Raw genomic sequence first — 21523 nt, forward strand, 5'->3', positions numbered from 1 at the left:
TGAAACGGAGGGAGTATTTAGCCAACCAATTTTGTGATGTTTTGATGTAAAATTGCAAAATCAATTCAGCTGAATATAGTTGCAGCCAGGGCTATCCATGCGTCCCCCGTCCCCTCCGGTCCCGAAGGGCAATTCGGTCATGAAGAAATTCCAACGGGCGATTCCCACCAGCGGCCAGGCGACAGCCAGCTCTGCGAGATAACTCCACTGCCGCGTAAATGTTTGCCCAGCCTAGTAGTAACAGTCCCGCGTGAATTCCTACATTTCACAGCTGGGTACAATCTCAGCTCTGACGACCAAAGTGCCCCATTTATTCCTCACCTAGACAGAAACAACGAGAGGGTGGTAAAGAAAAGAACCCCAGCCGGGAAAGAGGAAGGCGAGCTCAGAGGATGGCAGTAATGGAGGCAGAGCAAACCACATATGCAGTACATGGCGTTTGCGAGTAGGGGGAGCTTTTAGAGAGAGAAGGTTCCTCTTCCCCACTCTCACTCTCTCTCTCTCTCTGCCTTTTGCATTTGTGCCTTTTCTTCTTCTATTCTACGGCCTGCTACTTTTGATTCCCCCAGAGCTTTCTTTGTTGACAATTCCCCGAACACTGCACGAGCATTCATTCTCCGGTTCTCCCTTCCTCCCTCACTCACTCTGGTACTTGAGGCACTTCCCACTAAACGCCTCGGCCTTCTTCCTCCTCCCCTCCCCTGGAAAATCTGCCCAGTAAAACCCCGTACCCCATTGGCCTTCTGCGTTTCTGTCTCCGGCCAACAGAGCTCGCGCCGCCTTTCTCTGCGCCATATATCCTGGTTGCTCCGTAAAGACCGTAACCTTGCTGCTTCTCGCTGTTGGCCAGCCTTCGTTGGGGACTCCTTCGAGTGAGCATTTTTTGTGGGGACTCGATCGGTGAGCATTTTCCTTTGGTGTTCCTCCTCTTGGTTTCTTGATTCCTTCTGAGCTATGGAGTACTACTGAACTCCTTCCCCTCTTTTGTGTTTTAATAACTTGTTAAGTCCATATGTAACGTTGCTACACGTACCTTGTGTTTAGGTCCATATATAACGTTGGTACCCTGGTCCCTGCCTGGGCCTGGAGTACAAGTTCTTATCACTCATGCTTTGCAATTTTAGTCTCATATCTTTGGGGGGATTGAGATCATTTTTGCAAGCCAACCAGATTGTTTGTAGACTTCAGGGGTACTCGACATTTTATTATTTTTATTTTCCTGGGGAATTTCCTGAGGCATCCGATTCTTCTAGGCCAATAAAGCTAATCCAACTTGCATCTTTACTGCTTTCCCACCTTACTAAACTGCCCAGAGGAATCAAATGTGAAAGCAGTTTTCTCTTCTTACTTGTTCATTGTTACAACTATTTAGATCACCTTGAAGAAAAAGAGCAAAGTGGCAAGATACTTTGTTTGGGGATGGCTGATATGAAGCCAGAGGAGGTGAGTCATCCACCCATGGACCAGCTTCAGGGTTTGGAGTACTGCATAGACTCCAACCCTTCATGGGGTAAGCATCCGCATTCTGCTCAAGTGCATGACTAGACTTTTGTCTGATTCATTCATCTATTTTCTTCATGTATGGTATTAATCTTGGGTTCTTTCTGGATGGTACAGGGGAGGCAGTTGCCCTGGGGTTTCAGCATTACATCCTTTGCCTGGGGACTGCAGTGATGATCCCCACATTCTTGGTTCCTCTCATGGGTGGAAACGCTGTGAGAATCTTTCTACTGTTTAATAATGTTATGTCATCTTTTCCATACCTGTTTTTTTTAAATAGAAAATACCTGTCTGCTTTATGCAAGTTATTCTTGTGTTTAGCTTGAAATAATTTCTGAATTTCAGATCATGCCTTTCTGGCCAGCAGGTCATGTGTAACAATAAGATTTACTAGAGCATGCAACTTGATTTGGTATGTACTTCATAGGTAGCTGCTACAATTTATTAGTATGAAAAAAAAGAATTAGTATTTCATGTTCCAGTTAGCATCTCAGGATGTTCACACGGATGGTGTGCTTGAGCTGTCTGATAGTTTGAGCATCCTCGAAGTAGTGGCTGACTTGCATTTATACAGCTTCCTTTTTGGATAGTGTTGTTACTGGTTTGGTGGAACCTATCCTATCCTGATGTGTACACGCTTATCCGTTTTGTTGACTCCCAGCATGACAAGGCAAAGGTGGTTCAAACAATGCTGTTTGTGACTGGAATCAACACACTGCTACAGACTCTATTTGGAACTCGGCTTCCGACCATCATCGGAGGCTCCTATGCATTTGTGATCCCAGTCATATCAATAATCCGAGACCCCTCATTGACACAAATAGCTGATGACCATACAGTAAGCATGAAATACCTTTAGCCTTCTAGTTGATTAAGTTCATTAAACCTCATTTTGAAACCACAATTTCATATTACATGGTGCATGCTTCCTTCTTCTACTTGCAGAGGTTCATCATGACTATGAGAGCCACACAGGGGGCCTTGATAATATCCTCCTGCATTCAAATAGTTCTTGGCTACAGCCAGTTGTGGGGGATATGCTCCAGGTACATATACAACTCCATCCAGTTAAATTGATGTATTATCCGATCCAATTTATTCAAATACTTCCCTGGTCCGTACCAACAGATAGTAATTTTCTTCTCATCTTAACTTGTATGAGCAAGTGACAATGAAACTGAGCAGTGTGTTAGTTATTTTATATGCAAGTAGAGGGGAGGTTCGTCTGACAATTTCCCTACCTTTTGGTATGTGCAACTTTTGGCATGATGGCTGTTGAGTGTTGACATTAGGGGCACATGCAGATTAGTAGGATGCCTACATACTACTAATCAAAGGGCAGGAATTAGCCAAAAATATCAACTTTTGGCGTAATTCAAAGTCACTTAATCAGTAGATTATGCCCTGATGATATTTATGCTAGCGCTCGGTCCTTAGGCAACCCACTTTTCACTCAGTTTGAGGCGAGCATCACTTTAGAAAAAAGGGGCACCTACATACTAATCAAAGGGCGGGAATTAGCCAAAAAGTAACGAGACATACTGCAACCTTCGGACTGATGATAAGAATCTCAGGATGTTGTTTGGATGTGCATGCTGCAGGTTCTTCAGCCCACTTGGGATGGTTCCTGTGGTTGCTTTGGTTGGGCTTGGCCTTTTCGAGAGAGGATTCCCATTGGTAAAGTCCTACTGCTGTTTCTTTGTCGAGTTGTTCTCTTGTTAACAATGAAAAGTTTCTTTTATTGTTATCGATGGCTTGTTGCTTGTACTATCAGAACATATATATAAGGCTGAACCTTTATCTATAAATAAAGTTCAGAACATATGCTTCATATTTGGGTGCTTTTAAGAGCTCTCTTGGAGTCACTTCATGTGGTTGAAATTGGAAGTCGAAATATTTCTTTCTATGATATTTCTATTATCTTATTTGAGTGTTTTATATGAGAATCTACATCTGGGAAAACATCTAACATGTCCTGGATTTGCTTACTGAATTATTTAGCTCATATATGAATGTTATGTTGTTAGATGGGGAGGTGCGTGGAGATTGGTCTTCCAATGCTAGTCCTGTTTGTTGCACTTTCGCTATATCTGAAGCATGTACAAGTGCGTCATCTTCCGATACTTGAGAGGTTCTCACTGGTCATCTCAATTGCCCTTGTATGGGTATATGCCCACATCCTCACGGTGAGCGGGGCGTACAAGCATAGCTCGCTGGCCACCCAAGTCAACTGCCGTACTGACCGTGCTAATCTCATAGCCTCCGCGGACTGGTATTTACATTGATAAAGACGTCAGTATGTCACTGCCCTATGTTCATGAATCCCTTTCAACCCTACTGAGCGATATTTGAAATTTTCTTCAGGATTAGTATCCCATACCCATTGCAATGGGGACCGCCTACTTTCAGTGCGGATCATGCATTCGGTATGATGTCTGCTGTGATGGTATCATTAGTAGAGGTAAAATTTCATTCCTTGAGGCTCATCCATAGTTTCTAGAAATATATAGCTTAAATTATGCTGATATGATTTTGTTGACAATATTTTGAGCATTGCAGTCAACTGGAGCATTCAAGGCTGCTGCCCGGTTGGCAAGCGCAACACCGCCACCACCATATGTTCTGAGTAGAGGCATTGGATGGCAGGTTGGTTTCTTCTCATAGATGAATCTATCGATTTTTCTTCCACTGATCAGAGAACTCAGAGAATATAATTTCTTACTCTTTTATGTTCAAATATGTGAACAATCAGGGGATTGGACTGTTATTCGATGGGCTATTTGGTACTGTGGCTGGCTCCACTGTCTCTGTGTAAGTATTCTTATTTGTCAGAACAAGTTCACATTCTGGTATCATATGCAGTATCATGCATTATGCATCTCCTATTGTCAAATAGTGCTATTGCAGTTATATACCTAACATTATGCATCTCCCATTGCCATATACAGTGAGAACGTTGGCTTTCTTGGATCAACCAGGATTGGTAGTAGAAGAGTGATTCAGATCTCCGCGGGTTTCATGATCTTCTTCTCCATCCTAGGTAGTACATTTTTGCCAGAGTAAATTGATGTTATATGTCAAAAAGGTCTTGTACTGAAACTTTTTCATGATTGCAGGGCGATTTGGAGGGCTATTCGCCTCTATCCCATTCACGATATTTGCCGCCATATATTGCGTCATGTTTGGCTATGTTGGTAAGCATTTCCAGATGTCAAAAGAAATCTTATCACTACGTTTTATTTACCTTTGTACTACCTCTGTTCCTTAAGGTAAGACGTTTTGGTAGGGTAGTAATAACTTTCCTCTTCCTCTCGTCTTTCCAGGTGCTGTGGGGCTCTCCTTTATGCAGTTCACCAACATGAACTCCATGCGCAGCCTCTTCATCATCGGTATCTCGCTATTCCTCGGCATGTCCATCCCGGAGTACTTCTTCCGCTACACCATGAGCTCACAGCAGGGCCCCGCGCACACAAGAGCCGGATGGGTTCGTATTATATATATTCCTGCCCACTGAAAACTATCCTCCATTAGACATAAACTTTCTGCAGGTCTGAGTGTTCTGAACTGAAATTTATGCCCCCTTTTGTGTGCTGTGTGCAACAAACAGTTCAACGACTACATCAACACCATCTTCTCCTCGCCTCCGACTGTTGCACTCATCATCGCGGTGGCCCTTGACAACACACTGGAGGTGAGGGACGCAGCAAGGGACCGTGGGATGCAGTGGTGGGAGAGGTTCAGGACGTTCCGCGGGGACAGCCGGAACGAGGAGTTCTACACCCTGCCCTTCAACCTCAACCGGTTCTTCCCGCCATCTTGAGAGAGACGACGGTAGGTTTGGTTATTAGGATGAACCCCAGCATTGAGTGGATCTAGCCACTCTCCAAGGTTGTAATTATGGTTGGCTTCCATGTAGAAGAGTAGCAGTAGGTGTAGAAGTAGAGCAAAGAGATGCTTTATTTGATGCTAACCGGAAGTCCAAGCCTAAAAGCCTTGCTGGCAAGAAAGGAAAGGATCGGCTGGTTCTATTGGGAGACCATCTGTGGTTTCAGGAGGATTGTGGTGGCTCACTGTGAGAAATGAGAATTCAATTGTTCTGCACTTCATTTATCTTGTTCATTGTATGACTGGTTCATCCATCCCTGGCACAAGCATAATTGTGATTTCTCTCGGGAGCATGACGAGAAAATTTCCATTTGCCACCCAAAGGCCCAAGGGCCAGGGATAAAAACTAGGCAGGGACTTTGAATTTCTTAACTTTCGTTTGACGTTGTTAGCCGTAGGAACTTCAACTAACATGTAAAACGACACGGAAATAAAACATAATGGATTTTGGTCCAAGATTCCAACAAAAATGTTATTTGATCACTATGCTAAAGACTATGCTAATCTTGATCACTATGCTAAAGAAAATAAAATCCGACCTGCCGGATTCGAACCAGCGACCTAAGGATTATCTGCAACGACTACAGTCCTCCGCTCTACCAACTGAGCTAAGGTCGGTTTGTGATAGCTGAACCTCACTAAACTATAATATAGGCTAATACAGAGTATGTATCAACAAATTCTACAGTCTCGCTCTGCTAGAGAGAATGAACCTTTTGCCTTCGGGAAATTTGCGGCCGGGCGTCGTAAATGTAAGAGTCCCAGAAAAGACATTCATAATTCCTCAGGGCCAAGACCCGTCAACCGTCAGACATTGACTGATTGAACCGCGCTTCGTGTTTGAGAGGCAGATGTCAACAAGGCAACAAGAACAATCTGTCCACCCATCTCCGCTGGGAGCCTGGAATCGGCAGTATAACCAGCAGATAGGCCATCTCGGCTGCTCATGTCATTCTGAACAAACAAGTCTGAGATCAATACCTGTCAGTTGTCACGCTAGCACAAGTCACAAGACCAACCGACTTTGTAAATAATTTTTTCACATCTTTCAGACACAAGGCCGGCATGAACTGCTGTGGAACACCCAAACGTTAAAAAAACATTCCATCTTCTGCTCAAGTCATTTTAACCATTCCTTTGATTCATGGCATTAGTAAAGGAGGATAAGGATATGACACTTCATTTGGCAAGGTAACTCTATTACTCAAGAACGTACACGAATACTGAGTGAAAAAGGAGAAGAAAACTGTCGTTAAGGTGCTGTGAGGACCAAAACGGCAGTCTCAGGTTTCCTATGAAATGAAATGCTTGTTTTGATTACTGCATTTCCATGGCACTAAGCTGCTGATCCTGCTTCTAGAACTGAGATGTTTCCTTTCAATATCGATCTGGTGATTTGATACTTGCTGGAGAATGGCGCGATTGTCGGATTGTTTGTCCAATCCTAGTGATCTCAGCAATTATGGACGATTGCAACTGCCGCCGACAAAAGTTTGCTCATGGCACCTTCAGTGACATCGAAGAGAGCGCTTCTCTTCTGCCGAAATAAAAAAGCAGTTAAATTTGGATACTTACTCTCCAGATGATGTGCTGGTAATGAATGAAGAACTACTTCGTTCTCGTCATGTTTGAACCCTCTCTTAATTAATGAAATGAGGCAAACCTTCCACCTCTTTTTCAGAAGAAAAAAACCCACAGGTTTATATGCTTTCAACATCTCATACACAGATACTAGCTACTACACATCTACAGAACTTATGAACGGCATGCTAGTGCCAACACTCACCTTGAAGCCTTCCAGACTTTGCAAGCTCACGAAGAAAGTCAAGGAGGTTTGTCAGTACACGCTTCTCTTGCTCTATGTAAATTTCTGACAGGTTCTCTTTAGTGGTTGAGAGAATTGCACCTGCAACACTTGACGTGTGGACAAACATATCTTGCTCATTACACATCAGTGCCTGGGTTCCAGGAGACACAGATCTTCTGTTATCCTTCCATGTATCAGAAGGGTCAGATCTTGGCATTCCTGCCCTTCCTTCAGAAAGAGGAACTGCTATTAAACTGTTTCCCAGTGAGCACAGTTGTTCATCATGTTGTTTCTGAACTGCTTTTCTGTCATGGTTTGTGGAAGGAATGTGACTCTCTGCTCGATCTAATTTCTTTATGTTGGTGTTTTCCTTAAAACCTGAATCTGAAACATTGATGAACTTCAGAAAAAATATTTCATGATTACATGTAAATATACCACTAGCAATAAAGCTTCATGCTGCAGGTGCTCATGTGAAGACATAGCAAACATCCAAAGTCTCTACATTAGCATCTTGCGGGCACTTTGTACTTTTAGTAGCAAAGTGAAGCAAAATCAGAAGATTTGCACCTAGAGTCCAATAGCAGCTTCCACTTTAAGGTATGTGCAAATTTTCTTTAGGTAGAGCGGCAAAGCAATTCCCCTGAATTGAGTGTGCAAAGGTCTCAGTATTCTACACTATACTTCCCAACAGCTGATGGCAAATCAACAATTCATTTAGTAAAACATGACCTCAAGATGAATGGAATGGTCATACAAGAATTTGTACTAGCAAGCATAATATGCTCCGATAATGTTTATTTAATGAATCACGTATCAGGATCACTGCTATGGTTATTGATTTGGATAGAATAGTACCTAGAAATGCTCCGGCAGCTTGCCTTGATACTAGAACCAAGACTTTACAGAGCACATTGACATCCTCTATCTGGATAATGTCAGCTAAAAGTGTCCTTTAGAAAGAAATATATATTAGACAATCAAATGAAAGGAGTGCAAATGAGAAATCGGCTATAATAATGGGTAGAGTGTCACCTGTAAGTAACCCCATGGCGTCCTAATCTGACAGAACTTTCAGTGTCTTCTGTAGGAACAGAAGTTAGTAAAGGCGAAAGCACCTGAAATGGGGCGAATCAAATAGATGTGTTAATAACCAGAGTTTATCTTTTTTACCTTTATTTTACGCAAAATATCAATTTTAACATTTAAGTTACTAATCATCCAGTTGCCTATCCAGAAGACACCACATGTTCTTGGCTGCTGCAGTACATAGCTTAAGTCGCTTTCTGAGACAATATAATGAAAGCAGATGTCATGCAATTATGAAAAATGTGCTGTAATAGAATTACTTGTGAAGAATCGTTGTTGTTAATGGGCTGGTCTCTGCCTAGTGAAGCCACTGAGAGACCGGAGAACTTTTCTGCTGCACGAGGAAGGACAGCAGATGGTCCAATCATTCCCTTCAAAGCAAGATTCTGCACGTGATGTACATAGACACCATGCTGCTGGGTCATGCGACGCATTTCTTTCATATCTTCACTGCTCTCATAGTTCTTGCAATCCGTACATTTACAGTTCTCTGAACAGAGAACATTAGATTGAAAGCACTCACAGTACTTCTTCAGGCACTCTGACCTCTTGCACTGACACCCCTTCATGTGTTTACCCACACGAGGGCCTTCTGCTGCTCTGTACTGGAATGTAAAGACAGAATGGATTTCATACTTGATACGGCAATAAAAACATATTTACACACACTACACAACTCAGCATCTGGCATGTTCTAATATGACTCTTTCGTTAATCATGTGCTTATGGTCAATGGTTATTAATTGTTAAAAGAGAACCATAATCACGTTTGTCCATTTTAAGCAATTACTGAAATGTACCAACAAGTAGTCAGGTAATGAAAAAACATAAATTAATTACTATGATCGGAAGTTCTAGGTGACCAGATTACGTTTTTCTGTCATTGTTGGTTCCTAAAACACAGAAAGCTCGCTCAAAATACACAAAGTATAAAATTTAAGCAAAATGTGCAGGTAAATAATGATGTGGCACTTTGTCTAAAATAGGCATATGAGTCTTAACCCCAGACCATTATTTTCACTGTTATTTACAAGGCCACTTCCCTTTTCTTTGCGTTATTACGTTGTATTTTCCATACAGACAAGCAAGTATTTTTCTTAAATGATATACATAGCAAAGCTCTACAGCAACTAGAGAATATGGACAAATTCATAAGCCAATCTTGAAAAGGATACATTGTGCACTACCTCACGGTTCTGGGCTGCATGTCGAGGGATATTCCCAATTTTGGGCATAAAGGCCACAGGATTCCTTTCCATCACAGCATTGATAGCATCCTGTCTTGCAGTCTCATGACTAACATCGTTACAACAGTTTTTGCAGTTGCAATCATCATTGCAGTATCTGCCTGATGCAAAACAGTCACAATACCTAGATATGCATTCAATCAAAAGACCAATCAGTAGACTTCTAAAGGGCTTGTTATTAAAAAATAGTAGGGGCCACCAACTGTGAGACTTGAGAGAATGGAAAGAGTTCATCAGTAATGCAAGCGTTCACAAAGTCAAAATACAGCATCTCATTGCTGTACAACTCTAGGATAATCTGTTCACGGAATAAAAGAACGCACGCAGCAAACAAGCTAGAGCTTCTAAAATCAACCTTCAAATGAAAACAGGCACATTTTTTTTAGATAATGGAAGCTTTATTACCTCCGGCCTCTGCATTCAGAATGCATACAGCCTAAAGTCGTACATTATTCTCAACAATTGAAAAAACATGACCACATCCACAAGTGTGACAGGCCACACGGAGAACCGATCTACAAACTAAGAAGTCTAGAGCTAGCACGCCACCCAAACCGGGACATAAACTCCCTGGTGATCCACTCTAGTCGCTAGAGTTATCTTCTTAGTAGTGTCATCTTTCAGAATTTCATGCTAGAGTTTGTGTTCTATAATTCTGAAGGGTCTGCTCTAGGCTTCATATTTATAGTAATTGGAATATGGAAGTATGAAAAATGCATTTGCAGGTTGTTGCAGTCATTCATTTTCCTATTCCACTGACAGGGTATTTTTTGGAATTTTTGGAAAGCAAACTCAAATAGGACCAAAGCTATAACAAGAGCGAGTAGGAATCTTAAATTCAGTATCAATCAGGCACCCCCTTTATTATTAGCATTTGGTGATTGGTTGGTAGAAAGGAAGCAGACGCACATGTGATGCATGTACAGCCACTGAGATTTTCACAATAAACAATATAGTGTAAAATAAGCACTAAATGGTAACCAAAATGGCAACTGCAATTGCAACAGTTTTCCTATGCTACACATCATTTAGAAGAATATTATAAAGGAACCTACAGTATTACTTCAAAAAGGGAACCTACAGCTTCAGACACTTCGAGTTTTTGCACTTGCAGTTTTTCCTCCTCGGTGTCCCATTTATTGATTCGGATGATGTTTCACTCCATGGATATCGAGAATTCAACATCCTGAAGAGATCAGAAAATTTTCAACAATCAACAAAGATAGGAAGAAGTCCCATTATATTATAAAGAGTTTCTACTCCTTCAGATAAGTTTCTAGCCACATCTTAGAAGCATATATAATGGCAGTCGGACAAACATTTCCGAACACAAGATACCAGCAGTCACTTTCTTCACATAAGAAAACAAAAAGCCAATGTAGAATCAATAAGAATTTCAATTCGTTCAACCAAACATCACATCTCCTTATATGGTTTGGCCCTTAATAAATTACGCAGCAGGGAGAGAGAGCTCACACGCCTACAGAGGTTGCATGCATCGGCAACAGTATCGGCACCTCCATCTTCGGCAACAATTGTGTAAGAAATGGGGATGCCTGTTGCAATGGACGCTGCACCTGCACCCCTGGTAGTGGTAATTTTGCAGCCGACAATGGCAAATCTTGCGGCAGCACAGGTGGACTTCGACGCACCTGCAGCTTCTTAGCTGGAGGTGGAGTAGGGAATGGCATAGGATGCTTCCCAGCGATTGCTGTAGGCCATAGTACCGGAGGCCACGGTGGCAGCGATGACTGTACCTTCACCTTCAACGGCATGAGTTGACGGTGAGGAGGCTGTCTGGGCGGCCCAAGTGCATGGGAGAGCGCTGCGGCTGTTGCCGCAATCTCTGGCTTGCCGGCATAAAAAACAGAGGCGAAGTCTAGCTGCACTGAATCGTGAGGATGGTTTGGTGGCTTGTCCATTGCCTGCCAGCTTTTAGATCCACATGCGGGGCTAGATTAAAGCCCTGTTGGGTTATTGTACTGTCATCTCTGAGTACGAGATCACCTGGCAACACAGAAAGTTCAATTGTGAATGATCAGTACTTAAACGGGGCGCTATCCATGAGAAAGTTGAACTGGGTTATTTTGATCTTCAGGTATGAAAAGGGGAACTGGGGAACCATAGATGATGCTAGCCGGTTCCTGATTCAATTGGTCGGTCGCGTAGGTGCAAACTTCATCTCAAATCGAAAATTGAAAAAACAAACTATTTAGCGCAAAAACTATAAAAACCCTAAACCCACAAAATCCGTTGGAGCCCACAGAGCATTCGGCGATAATCCGACACCAGACTCTCTGAAGTCTGAACACACCATATCCCCCTGATCAAATTAACCAACAGAATGCCCAAATACAAAATCCCCTCCACAACAAAACTGAACCAAACGGTTACCATTCGTTAACCCTGAAGAGATCTGAACTCTCGTAGCGCTGACATTTCACCCCGAATCCCCAAAGTTTTCCTCATAAAACGACCTGGCCACCCTGCCGAAAATACATAATCAAAACTAAAATCCTAATAAGCAAAAGAAAATCATATGAGGGACCACGACACTCACTCAGGGCGCAACATCTCAGAACGGATCCCCAATTCCCCATGAACCCGTCGCGGATAATGCCCAGAAGAATAAAAAACTAAAATCCTCGCGAAAAAAAAAACGCAGCAAAGTTTGGGAAGAACCTCATCTGCTATGCGCCTGAGGTAGAACCGGGCGACGGAGAATATCCGATGAAGAGGACCAGCCGGTGGCGGCGCGGCGGAAGCAGCGAGGTGGGCCGTGGATGAGAGAAGAGGGTGCTTTTGGTTCTGGGAGGTTGCGCTTTGCACAGTGGTGCTGGTGCGTGTCACTCCGTTTCGAGTTCGAGGGAGAGAGAGACGGGAGCAGGGTATTTATAGCTGCTGACGGCGCCTACTCGTTTTGAAAAGCAAAAATCGTGCTCGACCGTTGGATTCGCCGTTCCCGGGCAGGGCGCTCATCCGACGGGGAGGGTAGCACCAGGCGGTTGGACTTCTCGAAGTGGGATCGGCAAATGGTGGGTCCCACCTGTTGGGTTTGCCGTTTTGGTATAATGGTTTTGGTACCGTCTTTGCCAGTTTGCTATTTGGATTCTGCCTTGCGATTTCAATTTTTCTCAAAGTGCTACCGTTCAAAAAAAAAGTACTAATCGGTTGTAAGATTCAAAAGTCTGAGCGTCTAATAAAAATAAAATAGAGGGAACCATATTACAATGCCTTTAGAGTTTCTTTTAGGAATGGCATTCAGGCTAGTTTATTCATCATCAAAACGGATACATCGTTCACCAACAAGGGTAAAGTACAAGATCATATCTTTCAAAAAAAAACTAGAAGATCATCCCAACCACATGAGAATTTTGAATTATATAGCAAAGCGTGAGAAAAGGGGGGGGGGGGGTGCGATCTACCAGGGCTGGGATAGAAGGAATGTTTGATTTGATGGTGGTCACCGCCAAATATGACGAGTTGAGGAGGTGACAATACATAAGCAGCAACAGTGAAAGAGACAAGACTACTCAAAATAGTTCGATATGTTGGAAGAAGAGGAAGGCAAGAGATACATGACGTCGGGTTTTAGATGCCAAACTATTGTTGTCGTTACTTGATACAACCTTGATATAAATTGCAACCAATTTACTTAACCAACCACATAGTAGTGCTGGAGCTAGCTGGTATTTGGAGCCTTCACAATACCACATATACAGACCAAAGGGGAGATCAAACTGTTGTTGTTAGGCAAGGACATATATAGCGAGCAAACCCCGTTATGCTTGCTCTTCGGCGATCGAACCCATATAGCAAAGGCAGATGACTAAGATAATGAATATGATAAGTACGAGTTTATGATGGTTCCAATAATCCCATAAGACATCGTTGTTGTTTTTGTTGTCTCGAAATAAATATGCGAACATAGGACTTGTTATTGGAAGACTTCATTACACATCATACGATGTGTGTCACTAAGCTTTTTTAGGTTCGCGTCGGTTTTCACTTTGCATGCTTTCATTCATCATGCGTTAACTCTAACCACATCTTGGTTATGCATAATATCACAAACGAGCTAAAAATTGACATTAGAATATGTTTACGGTAGTGTGTATTTGGTTTTAGCACAAGTTAACATGCTACAAATTTTGGCCAAGCCAATATTTTTGGCCAAAGTTTTAGTTTTCTATGCCTTATTGCCAATGGTAGCGAAAAAGAAAAAAGAAAGAAAAACAAACTAGAGTTGCAAAAGAGCATGAACATGCTAACTTTTAGTAATCATTCAAGTAGGATCCAAAATTATAGTCACAACTATAACTTTTTAGTCTCTCTGATTCAAAGGACAGATAAAGTAAAGGAATAAGAAAAACAGAGAGTCACAGTGCATACACCTACAAAGTGAGCATTTTTTTTAACACTAGACTACCACAAATTTATGCAAATTCTGCACAGCAGCAACGGGCTATCCTGCCCTTTGCGAAAAAACGACCGCCTGTCACGAAGTCACGAAGATTCGGTTGCGGGCTTGCGGCCTCGTTCAGCCAGCCAGCCAGCCAACCAAACAAAAGCCGGATCAACAAAAACCAAACGCTACCCAATTCCCCTTCCGCCTCCGCTCGCCGCTCGCCGCCCCGCCCCGCCGCTCGCCGCATCTCAGTCAGCAGCGATGGCGGCGTATCGCCCCCCGCTCCGCCACCTAGCGGCTCTGCTGAACGGCCGCCTCCGTGCGAACCACCGCCTCCTCGCCTCATCCACAGCCGAGCGAGCGTCGGCTTCGGCGTCGCCCGCGGAGCCGGAGGCCGTGCTCATGACGGAGGGCTGCGTTCGGGTAGGTTTCCCTCTTTCCATACCCCGTCAGTCATTTTCGTAGTAGTTGCTCCATTATTCTGTGCGGGATGGCTCCGAAAGGAGGTTTCTGCTGCATTTTGGGAAATCCGGAGGCTTTCTAGGTTTTGTTCCAGTCATCGAAGATCCATTTTAGCTTTGATCTGTCTAGTTCTTATGGAGCCGGCAATATGGTGTTCCCTGGATGCCCATGTTTAATTCCCAAGGCGGATGGTTTCCATATTGGCATATTTATTTTCAATTTAGCCATGCCGGTGCTGATATATCAGGGGCCCTGAGCTAGACAACCACATGATCCTCTATGACACACCAGCATGTAGCTATCGGTTTCAATTGTAACGTCAACGTTTGGTATAGCGCGCATACGAATTAGACCTCTGAACTAGCTTGTGTGAATAAAGTAGTACAGCATAAAACGAAAAACTACTCGTGAATGACTTGTCAAATAAAGCTACAGCAAAAAATTTCGTTCTTCTTGCATGTAGAAAAAGAAACTGCGATATACTTTTACAGGCAGAATCACTTGTAGAGAAGATCAAGTCACGAAGCATAACAAAAGAGAAACATCATTTATCGCTCACAAAACATATAAGCAAGCAATAACTACAATAATCCAATAAAGAAAAATTATAAACATTTTTAGATGCAAAATCAGTTCATCTGGTTAAATATGTGCTTCACAAATATCAATACGCAAAGTAGCTACCAAGACTGTTTGAACTTTAAACATTCTTCAAATCTATTTTTGAACAAAGACATAAAGTAGAAAGACTGGGTCCCTTGTTTTAGTTCTTAGGAAAAACATGTGCGTCATCGCTCAGGCCGCTTGTGTGTGCCTGACAGCCTGAGAGAGAGGAACCAGGCGATGTGAGGAAACGAGGCGAGACTAATGGGCATAGGCTCAGCCTGCACGGACCTATGATGGGCCTTTGTGATACTAAAGGGCCATCAGTTAAATTTTTTTCACATTCGTCCAGTTGATTATTGTAATTGGCTATAACAGACACACACACTAGAATGTACATACTGGACCGAGGGCCGGGGTTCTTGGGGCCCAGGGCGGTCGCCCTGGCTATCCTGCCCTAGGGCTGGGCCTGATTTAGCACACAGCTCGATGCTAGAGTCCAAACCAATATATTTCTCCTTTTGGTGTGAAATGTTTCCTTGTGGCTTATTAAGTCACACCTGATCTTCTGCATTTCTTATGATTAACATTAATTCATTCCTTTTTATTAATACAAGTACTTTTACTCCTTACTATGTTAAAACCTCATATCATCTGTATTTTCTGGTTCATTCAGCATTTTGCTTGAAACAAGCACTTTTTAGTATAGGAAATATTCTTCTGTCTTTCAATCATCTCCAAATGAATTTACTTTTCTCTTGTTAGTTTTACCAAGTCAGAGTAGAATCGTATCATATCCTGGCAGTTTTGCATTGTTAATCTGACCATAAAAAAGATAGTGTCAGGTTTTTTAAATATGCTCATTGCCAAAGGGATTTTAAGAAATATCAGAAGAGAGTTAGCACTTCGGTTGGAAAGACAATCATTTTTTTCTTGTTTTTATCCTGATTCGCTTTGAACTATTGTGTCCATACTACGTACTTTCCACAATTCTATCATATTTTAATTTGATATATTAGGGTCATTAATCATCATTGTTTATAACTTCCTGTGAACTGTCAAGCTGCCTTGAAATTATCTTTCCTCATTCTTGTATGTTGTTGGTCCGTTTAATATTTCGCAGAGACTAAAAGAGTTGCATGCTAAAGAACCATCTTCTGAAGGTAAGATGCTGCGAGTAAGCGTCGAAGCTGGTGGATGTTCAGGATTCCAATATTCTTTCTCCCTGGATAACAAGGAAAACTCAGACGACCGGTAAGTCAGTTATCCCGACAGTTTTATTTTTATAGATATTTACACATATTTAGTTAAGTGTGCATCTCATGCCTGCATCTTACCGGTGATTGTGTAGTATGTGACATCATCTTTACTCCTATCCATCTTTACTCCTATAAAAGACTCAATTGGTGGTGGCGGTCCGTACCCTTTGAGCTGAGTCACTTGATTTTTTATTTCATCCCTTGTTGATTTGACACAAATTGTTGAAATGAAAATGAATGCGGTTAATATGATCCAAGATAATTGTTAATCAATAGTACACCATTCGTTTTAGTCCGTAGAAACGCACGGGTTACTTTGCTAGTACTTCCATATTTTTCTTACTTTTTCCCTCAGTAATTGTTGTTATACTTGTAGGGTGTTTGAAAAAGATGGTGTTAAGTTGGTTGTGGATGACATCTCATATGACTTCGTGAAAGGTGCCACTGTTGATTATGAGGAGGAACTTATACGTTCAGCCTTCGTGGTAAGTTTAAATTTTAGCCCTTTTTTTCTTGAATTAGAATGTTTTTACCAAGTAACTTGGTCGCCACTTCCATGAAGTTGCTGCTACATAATACATATTTGCCATGATTGTTATAAACTTAAATTATGAATGTCTTGTTCTTGTATTTATTAAAACTTACAACTTACATGGTGCCTTTATTACATGCAGGTTTCAACAAATCCAAGTGCAGTTGGAGGATGCAGCTGCAAGAGTTCTTTCATGGTCAAATAGTTTCAACTCTATTAGCTTGAAGAGATAGGTAACCTGTCATAGCATTCTGTGGTGAAATATAGTTCATTGATACACGTGTACAACTGGTATTGTTGGCAGTAACAGAGATATTCCTGTATGAATTTTGTCACTCTAAGAAATATTGTCACCAGATCTTGATTTATTTGCTCCTACCTTGTGATGACAAGTTTTGTACATTGATCATCTGGCCTTTGTTGCTTCTTCTTGTAATAATATTGATATGCCTGAATATATTTGAGAGTTATATACTCACTCTCTGCATGTAATAACATTTTCCTCAGCTTCATCGGTTTTTTTTTTTGCAACATTGCTACCAGTGCCACTGTTTCTCCAATAATTTCCTTTCAGTTCAATATATGTCGTGGAAACTATGGGTAATTGAGGGTTAACATTTTGTAGAAGTTCTGGCGAGTCTTTACCATATATTATTTGTTGAATTGTTAATTTTGCATTTTTGCTCCAGTATGAAGTTAAGTACTTAATTGTGCTATAAATTCATCTTCTACAACTACACCTCCATGTTCTTAGTTCTTACTATACTGCACATAAGCATTACTGTATTACATAATGTGTACTAGCAGCACTCATGTTGATGTGGATATAAAAAGAGTAGATTGCATTTTTTTTTAAGGGAGCAAAGTCCCACCTTCAGTTGGCATCTTATAATAACATCGTATAATTTATTTGAGACACGCTTAACCATGCCACACTCTTCTCACGTAACCTTTAACTTAATCAGCTTTGTGTCATGGAGAAAGGCGAATATGGCAACACCCTTTGGATTGTTGTTGATCTTCTGAAAATCTACTGTAGCAATGTTCAAAAACATTTTCATCCTGTTACCTCTCTTTGTTGGGACATCTTTTAGTAAATAGTTACCCCCCTGTGTGGATACGCAGGGCACATTTTGATTGGTTAAGACAAAGCTTTGGCCAACAATTACTCCATAAATATTGGTTATGTGATACAAAATCACAATGGTAATTCATAAGTACTTCTGAATACAGATCTAAATCAACCATCAGTCCATCACTCGCTCAGTGAATAATAAAATGATTCATTGTAGCATACATCCCTATCTCCATACTGTTTCTTTATAATTATGGACACGGTTCAGTCTTAACAAGTATTTGTCATTACATGTAGTGGTAAATTCGAAGCTTTAGGAAAATCCTTTCCTTTGTCATGCACTTTTTGAGACATATGTTCCATGAAAACCATAGGGTACTCTTTGTGGCAATGTTATCTTGGCAATAGGTCCATGCTCAAATCTTCGAGTGTTGATGATATGCACCTACAACATGAGAAGAAGAATCCATAGAAGTTGTGATTAATATGTTTAATACTCCCTCTTTTTCATAAAGGTTGGCGTATTTTGTTTCGTTAAGACAAACCTTTGACCAAGAAATACTCTATCAATATGTAAGTTATATGATACGAAACCATGATCATTAGAAAGAACTTTTAAAAACGAATCCATCGATATAAATTTCATATATGAAAAAACACATATCAATGGAGTTTTCATCGGTCAAAGTTTTGTCCTAACGAAACAAAATACGCCAACCTTTGTGAAATGAAGGGAGTATTAATACCTGTCAGGGTTCAATCATTTGAACTTATGATTAATAAGTTTCCTCCGGTGCAAAAAGTCTTTGACGCTTGGTGATAGCTTGGCAACAACTGAGAGGAACTACGCTATACATCTATGTAAACAGTTCTAGTCTCTATGCTGGTAGCTAGATGATCGGATGTCGATCATTAGAAAGCTTTTTAAGGCACTGGTATGCAGACAACAACAATTTCTATTGGTCACATTGCCATCCCAGGAGATATAGTGCAAGAAAAATGATCTATTGCAAACTTACTCTTGATTTATTTGTCTCCTCATCGTGCACAAAGGAAATTAGCCAGCCATCATCTTCACTTGTACCATCGCCCTTTGGCACAAAAGTTGCTCCTGAGCAGAACTGATTTCTGTCGAGATGATGATACTCGACGTTTATTAGATCTTCTGCTTGTGTACTTTAAGAATTTTGGACTGGAAGTTAACATCACTTGAAAATAATAATTTCAAATGACGGACCAAAGCGAAAAACTTGTTTGAAGATGATAATTACCTTGGTTGTTACATCCTTTCTTTCATCAAGGCAAAATTTTGCAAAGCCTCTGAATTTTGGTCGTACTGCAAGATTGAGAATAGTATTAAACTATCTTGCATAAAATTCTTGTGATGGACATTTACTGGTACCGGTAGTTGACATTTTCTGTATATGTATAGACAATCATATGGTGTATTTCCTTATCTGGTAGAAAAATTTGTACATGAACCTGCAGTTTTATATGTAAGAAAACAAAATATGTTACATATATCAAGTTTGATCGTATACTCATGCAGTCAAGTTCAATATGCATCCTGTTGATTGATATGGCATGAATTGAACCTAGCCTGTGAAATCAGGAGTTCGGTCCTTCGCCTCGGCAACGCTCCAAATTATTTTCGGGTTTTCTTCACAGTTGGTCTTTTCAGCTAACTGGATCAGATATTCCGTTTGGTCCTGTCTGGTTTTTAGTCTACGAACATAACTATAACATCCCAAAAATCCAAACCTTTCCATATGCATTGTATCCATGAGCATCATGCCATATTTGCATATTTGAATCAAATTTGAATTCCAAAAAGGCTTAAAAAAAGGTTTTATTTCATTCTAAGACCCTAGTTTTTCACCTATTTGAGATTTGGATTTTAAACCAATAGAGTTTATTTATAAAAGGGGTTTATTGCATAAATAAGCTATCCCATAATTTTTTGGATATTTTTTGGAGTTTAAAAACTATTTTATTTAAATAGTTATATAGCCATAAAGGCATTTATAGGGCAAATGTATTTTTATATATTTTATTTGGAAGGGAAATTAGTCCCAAAAGTTGAATCATGATATAACATGATTTTACAAATTTTCTGAAATTTATTTGGATCAATTTGGAGTTCAAAATCAAAAGATATCAAAGAAATCAGAAAAAGGAAAAATAGGAGAAAAAAAAAGAAAACCGGCCCGGCCTGGCCAAATGGGCTGAACCGGCCCAGCGCCGCGCGCACCCGCCGCAAGCCACTGACAGGTGGGGCCCACCTGTCAGCTGCGTCTTCCCCGGAAGGAAAGCGCCACCATCCCCGCCGCCGAATCCGCCCGCGCCATCGCCGCCGTGACGCCCGCGCCGCTGATTCCTTGCCTCCCGAAACCTACTGCCCGCGTCCCTATAAAGCCTGTGGTCTCCCCGTTCTTTTCCCCGTCTCGCTCGCTCGAATCCACGTGGCCACGCTGCCCAATTTCTCGCCGGAGCTCACCGGACGCCGCCGGCAACCCTGAGGTCAAGCTCCGCCATCTTCTACCTTTTCTTTCTCCCCTCGTTCTCACGCATCTGCTGATGCGGTTCTTCTCGCGTTTGGACCACCGCAGCGCCCTGGTGACCCGGACCCGAAGCTCCGCTGCCCGCCGCCACGGTCAAGTCGTCCTAGGTGAGGATTCCGTCGCCCTCGAGGAACGCCGACCCCGTCATCGTCTTCGCCGTGCCGCGCCTCGCCGCTTCGGCTCCGCCCTTCCCCGAGCTGCCAGCTTCACCGGAACGCATCGCCGCCGCTCCCCGCCGCCGCCGACGAACCTCGCCGGAACCCTAGCTCATCGGAGGTATGCCCGAAGCCCCTGAGCCGTTAGATCTTGATCAACTGCCGAGATTAAAACGATTTAATCCTTTAAAACGAACCGGTACGCGCCAATGAGGAGCTGACACGTGGCACCGCTTAATAAAAACAAAAATATAATTTTAATCCCAGAATTCTTTTAAATGGCACTTTTGCAGAAAAGTCCCTAGAACTTCAAATGCTTATAACTTTTAAACCCTTTGGCCAAATTTGACATATTTTACCTTTCTGGAAAGCTCTTGACCTGTAGAATCTTTTGGCACTGTTTAATTTTAAATTTGAATATATGAATCACAGTCAATTTACAGAAAGGCCTTTTATGCCGTTTAATTCATAGCTAATTATTTGGAAATCCTTTTTAATTGAAACCGGTGCCCAAAAATTTGTTTTATTATCCTCTATCCATTGGGATAGAGAAATAAATTTTTTGAATTAAATTATTTGGCTGATGCCAATGAAACTATAATTTAGGGTTTTTAATCAATTGTTTTGCTTTTTTGTTTAAAACCCTAATGGATTTGTTTTAATTGCTAATGCTTTGGACCAGTTGATCACCCGAATAAAATCAACCCAATAATGTCACATGTTTTGCATTGCATCATGGCATATATCTTCTTTTGATTGTATTGTGTGTTTATGTATGCATTTTTTGTATTCGATTAGTTTTCTCGGAGAACGAATTGTGTGATTGCGAGGAGTGTTTGAATATCAACTGCTATCAAGGCAAGTTCACTTTGACCATCATCCTACTATTTTATTATGCACTAGTTTTTATTAGTTGCATTGTTAGGATTATTATTGTATC

General features: G+C 41.5%; 3 protein-coding genes, 1 long non-coding RNA gene and 1 other non-coding gene across 8 annotated transcripts; 2 read left to right on the top strand and 3 right to left on the bottom strand.

The window, feature by feature from the left end:
* Nucleotides 1-207: 207 nt before the first annotated feature.
* LOC100845314 (nucleobase-ascorbate transporter 2) lies at nt 208-5614 on the top strand. 2 transcript variants are annotated; one of them, XM_014899931.2, is made up of 15 exons: nt 208-471; nt 1373-1510; nt 1618-1715; nt 1846-1912; nt 2162-2338; nt 2446-2546; nt 3102-3177; nt 3528-3772; nt 3865-3961; nt 4060-4146; nt 4253-4311; nt 4449-4540; nt 4617-4694; nt 4824-4984; nt 5108-5614. In XM_014899931.2, the coding sequence occupies exons 4-15, from the start codon at nt 1898-1900 to the stop codon at nt 5318-5320; spliced, it is 1401 nt and encodes a 466-aa protein (XP_014755417.1). In that variant the 5' UTR covers nt 208-471; nt 1373-1510; nt 1618-1715; nt 1846-1897; the 3' UTR covers nt 5321-5614. The 2 variants fall into 2 exon arrangements, with proteins under 2 accessions (XP_014755417.1, XP_003574409.1); XM_003574361.4 differs by lacking the exon at nt 1846-1912 and having other exon boundaries at nt 212-900.
* Nucleotides 5615-5918: 304 nt separating this feature from the next.
* Nucleotides 5919-6003, bottom strand: TRNAY-GUA. Its single transcript is given in 2 exon segments — nt 5919-5954; nt 5967-6003. It is a non-coding gene; the product is annotated as a tRNA-Tyr (tRNA).
* A 473-nt stretch (nt 6004-6476) lies between these two features.
* LOC100829506 (protein tesmin/TSO1-like CXC 6) lies at nt 6477-12389 on the bottom strand. 3 transcript variants are annotated; one of them, XM_014900227.2, is made up of 10 exons: nt 12211-12389; nt 11923-12014; nt 11005-11535; nt 10610-10714; nt 9469-9652; nt 8542-8886; nt 8228-8310; nt 8051-8145; nt 7172-7576; nt 6477-6922 (listed from the first exon to the last, which is right to left on the bottom strand). In XM_014900227.2, exons 3-10 carry the CDS (start codon nt 11448-11450, stop codon nt 6894-6896), a joined length of 1692 nt encoding a protein of 563 aa, XP_014755713.1. In that variant the 5' UTR covers nt 11451-11535; nt 11923-12014; nt 12211-12389; the 3' UTR covers nt 6477-6893. The 3 variants fall into 3 exon arrangements, with proteins under 3 accessions (XP_014755713.1, XP_010235073.1, XP_014755714.1); XM_010236771.3 differs by lacking the exon at nt 11923-12014; XM_014900228.2 differs by lacking the exons at nt 6477-6922; nt 11923-12014 and adding an exon at nt 7763-7835 and having other exon boundaries at nt 7550-7576.
* Nucleotides 12390-14075: 1686 nt separating this feature from the next.
* LOC100829813 (iron-sulfur assembly protein IscA-like 2, mitochondrial) lies at nt 14076-17262 on the top strand. Its single transcript, XM_003572094.4, has 4 exons — nt 14076-14359; nt 16125-16255; nt 16637-16745; nt 16935-17262. Exons 1-4 carry the CDS (start codon nt 14198-14200, stop codon nt 16995-16997), a joined length of 465 nt encoding a protein of 154 aa, XP_003572142.4. The 5' UTR covers nt 14076-14197; the 3' UTR covers nt 16998-17262.
* Nucleotides 17047-19026, bottom strand: LOC104584198. The gene is made up of 2 exons (XR_002965739.1): nt 18887-19026; nt 17047-18312 (listed from the first exon to the last, which is right to left on the bottom strand). It is a non-coding gene; the product is annotated as an uncharacterized LOC104584198 (long non-coding RNA).
* Between the last annotated feature and the right edge of the window lie 2497 nt (nt 19027-21523).

Source organism: Brachypodium distachyon, chromosome 3, assembly GCF_000005505.3.
Source record: "Brachypodium distachyon strain Bd21 chromosome 3, Brachypodium_distachyon_v3.0, whole genome shotgun sequence".
Classification (NCBI taxonomy): domain Eukaryota; kingdom Viridiplantae; phylum Streptophyta; class Magnoliopsida; order Poales; family Poaceae; genus Brachypodium; species Brachypodium distachyon.

Coding starts and splice junctions, on each gene's coding strand:
- LOC100845314 (XM_003574361.4), top strand. CDS start 1,420: ATGGCTGATATGAAGCCAGAGGAGGTGAGTCATCCACCCATGGACCAG. Junction 3,178..3,527: donor TCGAGAGAGGATTCCCATTG/GTAAAGTCCTAC, acceptor TTATGTTGTTAG/ATGGGGAGGTGCGTGGAGAT. Junction 4,985..5,107: donor CGCACACAAGAGCCGGATGG/GTTCGTATTATA, acceptor TGCAACAAACAG/TTCAACGACTACATCAACAC.
- LOC100829506 (XM_010236771.3), bottom strand. CDS start 11,450: ATGGACAAGCCACCAAACCATCCTCACGATTCAGTGCAGCTAGACTTC. Junction 8,887..9,468: donor ATGCAGCCCAGAACCGTGAG/GTAGTGCACAAT, acceptor TTTACATTCCAG/TACAGAGCAGCAGAAGGCCC. Junction 6,923..7,171: donor AAAGTCTGGAAGGCTTCAAG/GTGAGTGTTGGC, acceptor TTATTTCGGCAG/AAGAGAAGCGCTCTCTTCGA.
- LOC100829813 (XM_003572094.4), top strand. CDS start 14,198: ATGGCGGCGTATCGCCCCCCGCTCCGCCACCTAGCGGCTCTGCTGAAC. Junction 14,360..16,124: donor TGACGGAGGGCTGCGTTCGG/GTAGGTTTCCCT, acceptor AATATTTCGCAG/AGACTAAAAGAGTTGCATGC. Junction 16,256..16,636: donor AAGGAAAACTCAGACGACCG/GTAAGTCAGTTA, acceptor TTATACTTGTAG/GGTGTTTGAAAAAGATGGTG.